Source organism: Patagioenas fasciata, chromosome 1 (genome assembly GCF_037038585.1).
Source record: "Patagioenas fasciata isolate bPatFas1 chromosome 1, bPatFas1.hap1, whole genome shotgun sequence".
Classification (NCBI taxonomy): Eukaryota; Metazoa; Chordata; class Aves; order Columbiformes; family Columbidae; genus Patagioenas; species Patagioenas fasciata.
The window spans coordinates 12297548-12310872 of record NC_092520.1 but is presented as its reverse complement, the minus strand read 5'-3'; the positions used below and the strand labels follow the sequence as shown (position 1 = coordinate 12310872).

General features: G+C 38.5%; 1 protein-coding gene across 4 annotated transcripts in view; it reads left to right on the top strand.

The window, feature by feature from the left end:
• The window catches only part of SLC36A4 (solute carrier family 36 member 4), a 110077-nt gene that overhangs the window by 49641 nt on the left and 47111 nt on the right, over window positions 1–13325 (top strand). For all 4 annotated transcript variants that reach the window (XM_065850935.2, XM_065850945.2, XM_065850952.2 and 1 more), the window contains one exon: window positions 4230–4399. In XM_065850935.2, coding sequence (XP_065707007.1) covers window positions 4230–4399 — 170 coding nt within the window. The remainder of the gene's footprint in view (window positions 1–4229; window positions 4400–13325) is intronic.

The window sequence follows — 13325 nt, the reverse complement described above, 5'->3', positions numbered from 1 at the left end:
ATCTTTTCTTTGTTAAGATACAAGTGACGGACTTTGTGGAACAATTCCCTTACTGTGAATGCCAACGGTTGGCTACCATACAAGTATTATAGTATATTGAAGTTCAACAAGATATCACGCGGTACTAGTTCAAGTGGAAGCTTAGAATAATGAATGCCCTGTTGGGTCTAGCTGTAGTGATACGTAAGTTTTGTTACACTAGTTTCCAATGTTTTTCCATTTAAAGAGGTACAACAAAATCTAAAATGTATAGAATTGAAGAGGCAGACTTTGCTAACTTCTTCTAGCATATATGAATGATTTAGAATTTTTTAAAGGGTAACCTAAGTAACCATCTTCATCTGATTGGACTATAATATAAATACTAGTAAAATCACTTAAATAATATAAAGATTGGTTTCCTGAAAAATTTGAATCCTTGTAAAGCTAGAAAAATGGATAATAGAGATGCTTACTTTGAACTACTGTGTGTTTAAAATGTTGAATCCTGGTTTTGAATACCTTTTAAAAATTATTTTCTTAAAGATTTGGGGTAATCTGAAGCCTGAGGATTACAGGCTAATTGTGAGTAGCTGGACAGTTTTTATCTTTGTTAACTAACTAAAATCCATCTAAGCTTCTGCAATAAGGACAGTGATACAGAGCTGATAGAAAAATGACTCTGTTTATCCTCCCAATTTCCTAAAGCTGCTCAGCAATCAAAAAGTGTGTCACCAAAGCAGTGGCTTCTCAAGTAGCTACACCGTTATGTCACCATGTAACATGATGTAATAGTTTTTCTGTCCCTTTGAATGTGGCTTTGGGAATTTATTGAGTTGTGTATAGTGATGGTCAAACCTTTGATACAAATAATTTAGGACCCGTTAGTCAAAATGTATTTTTAGTCAGTGCTATTTTTTCCCCCATATAAACACTTCTAATTCCTTCTGTATATTTTTTTCAGCTAATAAAAAAGCTGATTTTTTTGTTTGTTTGTTTGTTTTGGTATGGTCAAATATTGAAAGCCTGATGAACTGGCTTGCAGCTGTGAGATAAGAAGCACCTAAGACAGGGCTGAAAAGGTTATTCAAGTTGATCAGCTGTATTCCCCTGCTCAAAAACACTCCCGTGTACCAAGGCCATCAGTGACTGCATGTTCAATGCTTCCTTCTAAAGGCACAAGAAAGGATGATGGAGGCCTCCTGATGTGGTGGGAATGAGCTGAGCTGTATGGATGCAAATTTTGCCGTGATCTGCCATTTGTCTACAAGGGGCCAATAGCAGTCATGACCAGATTTTATTTACTAATAAGAGATACAGACGGTGATAATCAAAGGGAGTACGCTCTGAGCGACCCCTGCCAGACTGAGATACAGAGACAAGGGTCTAAGTTGTTCTTGCTCTACTCTTGCCTCTGCTTTTCTTTTCTTACTCATGCAGTTGCCTGTCTTTCTTTTTGCACTTGAAACTCTTTTTGAGGACTAATGCAAAAAAAGGATTTAGTGCTTTGGTCTGCTTAGCACCATCTTCTGTTGCTAAAGGTTATTTGTGACAAATATTTCCTCTCTTATTTGTGAACAGACAACACTCCAGAGCAAACGAACCAAAGCATTAGCCAAAAGCTTTGATGATGTTCTTATTTGCATTCTTAGAAACAAAACTATACCAAGAGACTCATAACTTGTATCAGTTGGCTGCAAGCAGACCTATAACAAATGCTTGTGGTTTATGCAGCATGGATTAAAAATGCATCTGAATTTAGAACTGTTGGTGGCCTGGATAATTCTTCATCACTTGTTCGTTCAGGTACAAATTACAGAGGTAAAAGTGTCCATGCTTCATTTGTTTTTGAATATGTACTATAGTTTTTGAGATCTTAAGTTCTCAAACTAATTTCTCTGAGACATTCTCTTGGAATAGATCTGCAGGCATTTTGTTTACAGAAAGCTGGAGATGTAGGAAAACCTTCAGATAGATCATGAAGGAAAAACTGTGATGCTGCAACTAAATCGCAATGGATTTGAGATGAGAGCATGAGCATGATATCTAAAAAGACTTAATTCTCTTAAGGGGGGGGGGAAGGTATTTGTTATCTAAAATTTGGCAATACAGTGCAAATATGTTGGTTATTTTCCAACATATATGAGGAAGCAAAATGCACATGCAAAATTATGTAGATGTTTGACTGCCAACCTGTTCAGGCATTTTTTAAAGAATATTTTCCTTATTTTATACCTGAGCCTCACAGCTGCTTTTATTGTATTTCTTACCAAGATATAGTATATATGAGGGTGGATATGAACATTTTTTCCTTGATTTTTTTTTTTGTCTTTATCTTTGATATGACAGGGTTTTTTCCTGATAAATACTAATAATCTTTACCTTTACTCACAGGATAGGGTTTTCTGGTTCTTCACAGATCTGAAAAAAAATACATAAAGATTTAAGCTGGGTTATCTGAATTCAGTTAATACTTTTGGAATAGTAAATAGTATTTTGAACCAATTCAGGCAGAAAGAAGTTAAATGTAACTGAGTATTTTTTGGTTATGAAGAAATTGCCCACTGTGTTGCATTTTGTGAACATTTTTGTCTATACTGTGATGATACGCAGGGTGGAATAATACAGAATAGAAAGAGATTAATGAGAGTAGAAAGTCTTCCCTTTTCTTAAAATGTGCCTTGTACCTTTTACCAGTCTGTGTAGAGATAATTTTGCTTCTTGTGTAGCTGGATTCTTGGAGTGGTGCAAGACAGCAGCTTGTCTTTGTTTGGCACAGAATTTAAAGCCATCCTAAAGTAGCTATTCAACAAAATGCACAGTCTCTTAAAAACAACACCACCACCACCACAAAACAAAAACCAACAACAACAGCAACAAAAAAATTCTTGATCGCTAAAACATTTGTCTAGTTACACCAACTCTAGACCTGTATGTTAGGAAAGACATTCCTGCATCTGAATGAGCTCTCTTCTACACATACATACCTTGTTTTTCCAATTTCTTTTTCTTAGTAATGTACCCTGCCAGTCCACCACTGGCACAAAGGTTGGCAATATTTGGAGCTGTAGAACTTAGTTCTCCTTTGTCTTGTTCTAAAGCCTGTGACATACTGTGGCATGGCACAGTGATTTAATGGTGTTCTGTACCTAGGGGTTTGGAAGAGGACAGTGTGGACAGCAAGCAAATTTGTTCATGAATATTTTCTAGCCTTAGATGGTACTCCTTCCAGTTTTAATTAATAAAATGCCCTTTTCCCAGTGTGGAAAATAATTTTAGAGATATTTCGTGAATATACAGAAATCTGGACGATATTTGTGTCTGGGTCAGAGCAGCCCCCAATAAGGACTTGGGGGTACTGGTGGATGAAAGATTGGACACAAGCTGGCAATGTGCACTTGCAGCCCAGAAGGCCAATTGTATCTGGGGCTGTAGCAGAAGGAGCATGGCCAGCAGGTGGAGGGAGGTGATTCTGCCCCTCTGCTCCGCTCTGGTGAGACCCCACCTGGAGTCCTGTGTCCAGCTCTGGAGCCCTCAGTGCAGGAAAGACATGGACCTGTTGGAGAGGGGCCAGAGGAGCCACAGAAATGATCAGAGGCTGGAACAGCTCTGCTGGGAGGACAGGCTGGGGGAGCTGGGGGTGTTCAGCCTTTCAGTACTTAAAAGGGGCCTATAAGAAAGATGGGGACAGACTTTTTAGAAGGGTGTGTAACAGTGAGGGTGGTGAGACACTGGCCCAGGTTGCCCAGAGAGGTGGTGGATGCCCCATCCCTGGAGACATTCAAGGCCAGGCTGGACGGGGCTCTGAGCGACCTGATCTGGGTGAAGATGTCCCTGCTCATGGCAGGGGGTTGGACTGGATGAGATTTGAAGGTCCCTTCCAAACCCAAACTATGATTCTGTGGCTCTTGATTAGTCTTTAAAATGTCTAATGTTTATTGCCACTGTGAAAGGTTTATCAATGTACAGATTATATTTTATGTGAATCTGGAATTTTCTTTTCCCAAATAACAGCCTGATGTTTAAACCTATTCTTAAGTTTATTCACTTATGTTTGCATGATATTGATTTTTTTGTGGTCCGTATTTGGTAATATGCTTATTGTCTGCAATTTCGTAGGCAGTTATAACTTGCAAGAGGCTAATGTTATTGTCTTGTTTGCTGGGGGAAGTAGTACTTTTACTATTAGCAAGCTAATTTTTTATGAAGAGTTTGCAACTTACATGAATGTGTGTAAATGTTTTCAACAGGTTATATCAGTCTGTAAAAATTCTCTACTCCTTCGGGATTTTTGTGACCTATTCGATTCAGTACTACGTGCCTGCAGAGATTATCATTCCATCTGTCACCTCCAAAGTGGAACAGAAGTGGAAGTTACTCAGTGAGCTTGTGGTGAGAGCACTTTTAGTCTGCTCAACTTGTAAGTATGTGCAGAACATCCATAAAAAAGCTTGTTATTATGCATTGTTTGGGCCTGTTTATTTCAATACATGTTTTATTATCTATTTTTCCAGAGGCTAGCAAACCTGACATTTTATTTCAGTGATTCAGTGTGTTTTGACTGTCATGAGCAAGTGAATCTAATGTTGTGTTTGTATTTTAACCACACATTTTTTAGTAGGTGTGACCAATTATTTGGCAACTATGTCTTTTGCCAATAATACTTGAAAGCTGCCAACCTGAAAATAGTTTTCTTAAGTTTTTAAGTAATAGACACACATTGCTGTTTCATGTCAGCATTTGTCTATGTGATCTGCAGTACATGCTGCTCAGGCAGAAATACTTCTTCTGTTTTGTCAGCTTGAGGATTAAGCCTAAAATGTGCTGCTCTGTATCCATAAAATAGCACTGGCAAACATGGATGCCTGGGCAGAGAGTTCATGGAGGGCCACTTATTTTAGATGATGACTGTCGAGGGTTAAGATTGCGGGGTGACAATCAAACCCTGGCAGATGTATTGTTAACCTCCTCCCCCCCCACTTTCCCCCTTTTTGCCCCTCCCTCTCCCCCCTTCCCTCTCAGGACAGGCGATCGGGAAGGAAAGAAGGACAGAGAGAAGAGAGTTGGAAAAGTTAAAGATGTTTTACTAATGCTACTAATAAGAATAGAGAAAATAATACAAAATATACAAAACCAATCTTGTAAGTCTCAGCAACTGCAGAGCCAGCACCCAAAGTCCTGGATTAGACTCTGTAGCCAACCGGAGCTGGATTCAGTCTGTCACTAGGCCTCAGTTCGCAGGGACGACCAGCAAGGTCCTCTCCTAATGTTGGCCATAAGCAGAAGGGAAAGAAAAAGGGAAAAAAGGGACGAGATCCTCGTGATCTCCCACTTTTATATAAAGTATTCACGTGAATGGAATGTTATACACCGTTGGTCAGTCTCTCGGTCATCAGTTTTCTCGTTGCCCCTCTCGCGAGATGTCCATCCATGCTTATCAATAAGTTTGCATTCCATTGCTAGGTTTAACCAAAACATGTGTTGGGTTCTCCAGGAAAATGCAACTAACATGAAGGCTTTAGCTGACAGGCAAATTCACTAAAAGAGAAACTTGTTTTTAACAAAACCAGGACAATGACACTCCAAAGTAGTTTTGTATCTCTGCTGTTGGTGTCTGTTAATACTTTTGTTTTTATCACTCATCCCAACTCTTCCCATCCCTCCTGCTGTGCCCCTGCCTTTCTCACAGGTACTCTGGGTACCACAGACAGTAGTAGTAATCAGCGGTGCTCACTGAGCAGTGAGCATGGGCTCATTTAGGAATTGATAATCCTGAAGATCATGAACTGAGGAGGAAGTTTAGGTTCCCAGCAGCTCCCCTCAAAAATGCTGAATATCATATGAAGCTTGTCTTAAAAATGTTATAAAATTTTTTTCAGTACATAATTTGTACTGAAATGAGCTGATTGCCCTAAAAAAAAAAGTTAATAAAAAACGCCAAGCAAGCCAAATATGCTAAACCTTGTATTTTAGGGGGGAAATAGAGCTGGAAAAATAAGAGTTTAGGTTTTGTTGACTATGTTCTGTTGTTGAGTACTGACCAGCAGCTAATGCACTGGATCTTCTTAAGGTCAAGTCTATTGAGAGAATCAGTTTAATGTTGGTGCAATTTAATTACTGCAATAAGCAAAGGGAAATACCATTGATCTAATAACTTCCTGATCTGAAAAAACATCTACTATGTGAAATAAAAAGAAAATCAATGTGAAAAGCTTTCTTGAACACTGAAGAGCAAATCTCCTGAAGCACCACAGAGCCTGTGCTCTGCTCCAAGTGTTCATGGTGCAGAGCGAACCTGTTAAGATTTTAAGATTCAGGATAGATGAAAAGCTGTTGTAATAGCACAGGGACGTCTAGATCAAAATGCTTCAGGATGCAAAATGCTTTTCAGTATCTCTCTAAGACCCCAGTAAGCTCTCAAGTCTTAAGCACATTTTGGTGTCATGAGGCCCTCAACTTCTCCTCATTCTCTGTTGCCCTTTATGTGCCCCTTACAACCTGCCACGGTAACAATACCACAATATATTTGAAAAGCTAAAATTCTTGTAGATCCAAACGAAAGGTTTTGAGAGTTTATAGGTAAAAGATTCTTTCAGAGATGTGTCTGATGAGAAGCCTGTGGTGAATAGGTTTAAAAACACATTTTTTAGACAGAAAAAATCCAAAACTTTTCAAATTGAGTTTTAGAAATGAAATTATTTTGGTATCAGTGACAGAATATGTTGTAATGTCTGGACAATTCAGAGGTCATACGCTGATTAAAGGGACTCTGCCTGCTTGAAAATAATTCTCCAAAACAAGGAACTTCAGCTGTGTTACTGATAACACATTAGCTTATTAAGAGAAGACTTGAAAAATCAATTATTACTAATTTTTGGGGCTTCTGCATTTCTCAAATAAAAATCAATGAGGTCATTGTTTTATTGTTGCAGTATATCAGAAACTTTGCTGGGAAAAATCATATGCTGAAGTGTTTTATTTTGTTTTGTTTTGTCTGGTAGGGTTTGTTTTAAGTAAGAACTTGACAAATGACTGGAGATGTAACATGAATTCAGAAGAACCATTTGCCTTGCTTATGGTTTTTCATTATTTACTCCCTCACTTGTAGCCACTCAGCATTGCAGGAGAATGATCACAAGTATATTATGTATTTTTAGATTTCTGCTTCCGTGTTTCACAAAAGAGACTTTATCTGAAATGTGCTATGAAAAATACACTTGGCCCTTGATGGCACCAGTCTGAGCCCAGCCCTCCTGAGCCATGGGGAGCTATGGGGCTGGCCTGGCTGGATGTTGCTCTGGGATTAGGTCAGGCTTTGCTCACTGACCACTTCCCAACGAGCAGTGAGATCACCTGGATGCTTTATCTAGAGAGAATTGGTAGTTAAAGCTCTTCAAAAGATTGGTTTTTACCATCCAGGAAAGACAGTTACAGACAGATTTAAGAACAATGTTTGCAGTAGCTGTCTGAATTTCACATCTGTTCTTAGCAGCTTTTTCAAAACTCTGACACTCTATTATTCAAGGTAAAAGCAAATACTACAGGATATTTTAGCTGAGAGAGTGCTAGACTGGCAAAAACGTGCTTTTCCTTTGGTTATAGCCCCTTGATTGTACTTTTTGGACATGGAGTCAGTGAGTGCAAATGACTTGACAGACCTTGTTCTCTACTGCCTGTCTCCCTTCTTACAATTTAGTATTAAAGTAGCATCTTAGTATTGCAAGGGTAAAAATGCAAGTCAGATACTTTTGAATTTGAAGAAAAAGGAAGGACAGGGAGAGCTTCCTGTTCATTTGATACTGAACATATCTCTCCATTTCATTTCAAGAGACATACATTTCTTCACCTTCACTTGGATTTCACCATGTATGGTGTAGCAAGTTGGAAGATAACACCATACTTGATAAATCGTAACACTAAAATATTGTTTTACAAATCCAAGGGAGCACCTTGTGAACTGACTGGAGGGATGAGCTAGGCTTGTGTTTGAAGTCTAGACTAGAGCTGGAGACTCAGTTTGGTAGTTATTGAAAGCAGGTGGGAGCTGGTCTTGTAGGGTGTATTGCAATAGGACAAGGGGTGATGGTTTTAAACTAAAAGAGGGGAGATTCAGGCCAGACATGAGGAAGAAATTTTTTACACTGAGGGTGGTGAGACCCTGGCCCAGGTTGCCTAGAGAGGTGGTGGATGCCCCATCCCTGGAGACATTCCAGGCCAGGCTGGATGGGACTCTGAGCAACCTGATCTGGTTGAAGGATGTCCCTGCTCATGGCAGGGATGTTGGACTAGAGGAGCTTTGAAGATCCCTTCCAAACCCAAACTGTTCTCCGATTCTAGCTAGGCAGAAGTATGTTTGAAAGCTGGACTAAGCGTCACTGTGGGGGGGCAAAGTTTGAAATTAGGAACACATACCGACAGAAGGATTGGGATGAGAGTCACCATAGGATTTGGAAAGCACTGAGAAGAAGTATGGAGGCGCAGTGTTATGTAGCTGCTCACTGGCTGTCCTCAGGTTGTGCTTGGAAGTTCACCACCACAGGAGTCCTCCAGGCATGGGTCTCCAGCAGCTTCCTGATGACTTGCCAGCTTTGTCCTTTGGTGCGTCAGTTCATCTCATTGTAACAGAGACATAAGAAGACAGAAAATCTGATTGTGCTCAAATAGTACAACCACATCCTTATAGTTTCAACAGGTTCTGTTACTGTTGTATATGTATTTTTATTTGAAGTGTAAATGTTTTTCATTTGTTTTTCTCACAGACTTTGCTTTAGTGTTGTGGTATTTGAATGTCAAATAACTTCAGTACTTTGAAATATCTGTCAAGGTGAAAGTTTTATAATGTTGAAAATATTTACCCAGATTTTACATCTTTAAAACATGCTACTAAAATAGTTTGGACCTGTGTTTGCTGCATCTGCTTGGATACAGGTTGGCCACTGTGGTGGTGGTTCAGCCCTTCGTTGAGCCTGTTATGTGATGGGATTGTGGCTACTGCACGCTGGGATTGATCATTTGAATGTGAAGCTTTTTCATTTACTTCTGGAGGAACTTGGGCCATGTTGGCTGAATTTTTAAAAGCTTTGTTGATGTCTTTACATAGAACAGTGTAAGTTTTACTTTTATCATTTGAAACACCAGTTTGTCTGGGAGAATAAGTCAAAAAGCTACCCAAATGAGTCCTTTTAGTGCATTGCTTGAAATAAGCTGCCATTACATCATGAGAGTCTTTTATTCTTCCCTGCTTACCTGGCACTGGAATCGTGGTAATTGTGGGAGGGTAGAGTTTGGAGAGGTTTTGGTGAGCCTAAACACTTAATTCTCCTGTGTTAACAGCTTCAAAATATGCTGAGCACATTGGAGATTGAAAGGAGACCTGGAGATCATCAACTTCACTATTGATGCTAAATAGCATCAAATATATTCACTTCTATTGGTGCCTCTCAGTGGAGATTGTGATTAAAAAATTCAAGATGGGGCAAGAATATAAGTTTGTATTAGAATGCAAATGTAAATTTCTCACTCTCTAGCAAAGGCTTATTCATGTCTTCTGCTAGAGAGGCAGTAACATTGAATTGTGCTTACTGGAGGTGTTGGAAGAATTAAAATACAATGAATTATTGAGAAAATTGTTTTCATCTGAATGGTGGCACCAAATCAATGAAGAAGTAAAGGAATAAATAGAAAAGAACAATTTAAGCAGTACTTTAGTTTTTAAAGAATGTGTTGCGTTAGTTTCAAGATAGTAGTGACTTTTTTTTGTGTGTGAATTGCTAAAAGCTGATGAAGACCATCAGCAAATATAATGGAGAAAGCTGGAGCTGAGACTTAACAGTATCTTTCATCCACAAAAGAAATATAGATTTATTTAATAGCTTAATTTGGGGCTCCATTCCTGCAGCCAGAGTGCTCCTGTTAAAATGAAAATTGAGAAATACTGCGTTTGAGTGTGGATATGGAAATATTGGTTGAATTGTCAGCTGTTCTGATTGTCAGCTTGAAATGAAACAAATTTAATTGAATGGCTGATCCAGCTGAGCGTGAACTGAGCTGTTATTGAGCTGCTTTCCATTAAAAAAATTAGCCTGAGCTTTGTGTGTAATTTTACCAAGAGAATAAATGCATTGTTCAGTTGAACTTATCAGTGATGCTTGTCTAAATGTTTCCCCATTTTAACTGAACCTGGTTTTAGGAAAGAACAGTTCTTGATGCTGAACAATTAGACACAAGATACCATGATGTTTACCAGGCATCTTACACTGTACCAATAAAACACTTGCTCAGAGCAGCTGCAGCAGTGGTAACATGAAGGAATTTTAAGATCTGTACAGATTTCAATATATGCTTTTAGGATTAAGTGATAATCATTTATATGGGAGTGGTTTGTGTATCAATCATTAGACAAAGAATACTTTTAATAAGAGTTTTTTCATGTTAAAGGGTAATATTGGCAAAGAAATTGAATAGTTAACTATTTTCTACTTAACCCCACTTCAAAGGGCCTTTAAACAGTCCACACAAATATTCTAAATCCCATCTTGATTTTTTTTAAATCACAAAGTTGTTTGCGAAATGTCAAAGGAATAAAATTAAATATTTGATTAATTAGTTCTTTTCTTTTTTTAAGTGTAGGTTTGTATATTTTTTTCTTGGATATGGGTGGCTGATGAGCATAATCTTTATTTCCTACTAGAAAATCCTATGCTGTGGTTTTCAGCTGAAAGATGAGAACAAGCATCAGTGTGTGTTTTCTAGGTATATGCTTAGACATGAGAAATATATACGTGAAATCCAGGTTCTTCCAAACTATTTGAGTATCTTTGCAAGAAGAGCAGATCTCTTGCTATCAAGGTTACAACCTGATTATGATTTCTTTGTTTTGTTGTGCCATTATGAATTATAGCACATCTTATAAATTGTCCCTGTGCAGGCATCACTTTATGTACCTACAATAACTAATGTTCTTTCTCATGGTACAAGTATTAACTTTTTTCTTTTTAACCTAATTTTAATGTAAATATAACAAATGTCTATGGATTATGATTAGTGGTTAAATGTTATGGTTTATTTGAATTGTGCTACAACTGCTTTTTATTGCTGGTTGTTCTAGAGACATTAATTTGTGAATATAAGTTGTATGAGATAATGGGTTGGGGATTTTCTTTCAAAAACGAGCATTGCTCCAGAAGTAGCTGTAGGGTCCAGCAGAATGTTCTAATGTTAGTATTCATCAAAGCCTTCTGAAGCCAACTGCTTTAGCTCTTCCTTTTGGTCCTTTGCTTCAGCTGGCATTGGATCTTCTTTAGCAGTGACTTGGATATGGACCCAACAAGATATTACTTGTGATTGGTCGTATTTTTAAAACCTCATCTAGAGAGTTAAGTTTGGGAAGTAAATTATTGAAAACTTTAAATGTGTACCGCTTCATTTATTTATTTATTTTTAATTACTGCTGTGTTGATTGGACCTTCTTTGATTCAGGTATTAATCAGGATTTTGTGGATAAATTCAGATTTTAAAGTGCAGCTGTTGTCGAGAATTTTCTGTAGGTATGGGAGAGGAAGAAACCCATGGGCTTTGTGATTGAGATGAAAAATAGAAAGTTTTAGAAGATTAGTAAAAAGTAAAAATAAAAATATTTTAAATTAACAGGAATATCTGTCATAAAATTTGCTTGCTTTTTTCTTTTTGAGATACTTGTTTTATTATTAGAAGAAATAGTTTGGCAGCACATTTATGTACTCTGATGTAGCTGATCCTATTCTGAGGCAGTAATTATTTCCTATTAAACAGACCTTATTACTTGCCACAGTTTAGTGTTTTCATTAAATAAGTATTTTACAACTCTGCAGGAATTCTTGTAAAGAACACTATGGTGTTTTAATTGAAAATTGGACTATAGCAGAGACTTCTTTTTTTTAATTTGCGGTTCCTTTTACATGCTACTTTGCAAAATGTTAAAATGTCATCTATTCCAGCTTGCTTTTGCCACTTTTAAATATGAATTTTGATGACGTTTATTTTTCTGATTTCTAATTAGAGAGCTGCGTTTTCTGTAGTGCTGTATGGATTTAGTGGCAGGCGCTGATCCTGGCCAGGTTCCTGGGGCTGGTGCTGGCTGGGTGGCACTGACAGTGCTGGGGGAGCACTCAGGTGGGCCCGGTCTGTGCCCTACACCGAAGGCAGAGCTGGTGGCACCACACTCCTACATGTACAAGTTCAGCTTGTACATGTGTCATTTTAAATGAGATGAAATTTATTCTCTGAGTTATATACCTGATTCCATCTGACAGGTTTCAATATCAATATAATTTTAATTTATGTAATTCCACATGGGGTTTTCCTATACAGAGAATCATAGAACAGTTGGGGTTGGAAGGGACCTTCAAAGCTCATCTTGTCCAACCCCATGCCATGAGCAGGGACATCTTCACCCAGATCAGGTTGCTCAGAGCCCCGTCCAGCCTGGCCAGAATGTTTCCAGGTATGGGGCATCCACCACCTCTCTGGGCAACTTGGGTCAGGGTTTCACCACCCTCAGTGTAAAAAACTTCTTCCTTATGTCTGGCCTGAATCTCCCCTGCTTTAGTTTAAAACCATTGCCTCTTGTCCTATCACAACAGGCCCTACTAAAAAATCTGTCCCCATCCATCTTACAGACCCATTTTAAGCATTGAAAGGCCGCAATGAGGTCTCCCCGGAGCCTTCTCTTCTCCAGGCTGAACAACCCCAGCTCTCCCAGCCTGTCCTCCCAGCAGAGCTGTTCCAGCCTCTGATCATTTCTGTGGCTCCTCTGGCCCCTCTCCAACAGGTCCATGTCTTTCCTGCACTGAGGGCTCCAGAGCTGGACACAGGACTCCAGGTGGGGTCTCACCAGAGCGGAGCAGAGGGGCAGAATCGCCTCCCTCCACCTGCTGGTGTTGTCTAAATTTATATCTTGAACCTTTTGGGGAAGAAAAAAAAAAAAAAAGACATAAATTTAACTTTTTTTTTTTTTTTTTTTAATCCTAAAGGAAATTCTAGTATAGTCAATTTCTTGATACACTTCTAAGCTTGATGAGAAGGAGTAACACATATAACACACATGCTCAGTTGCACTGCCACTATTCAGGAGAGATGAATTTGGTTTTAAGCTGCAACATTCTTTGTTACTTGAAGAACTCAGTAGATCCTGCTGGATGTAATATTTAGTATTTAGAAGAGTTCCAAAGCCATATGCATGTGTTTCATGTATTTACTAGGAGATGGTCAAGTACTGCAATGAAAGGGAGTATAGTAACAGAAACGGTGCAGCGAATTTGGATGCTAGTGTATAATACTAAAATTATATATGGTAATATAGAATCTAT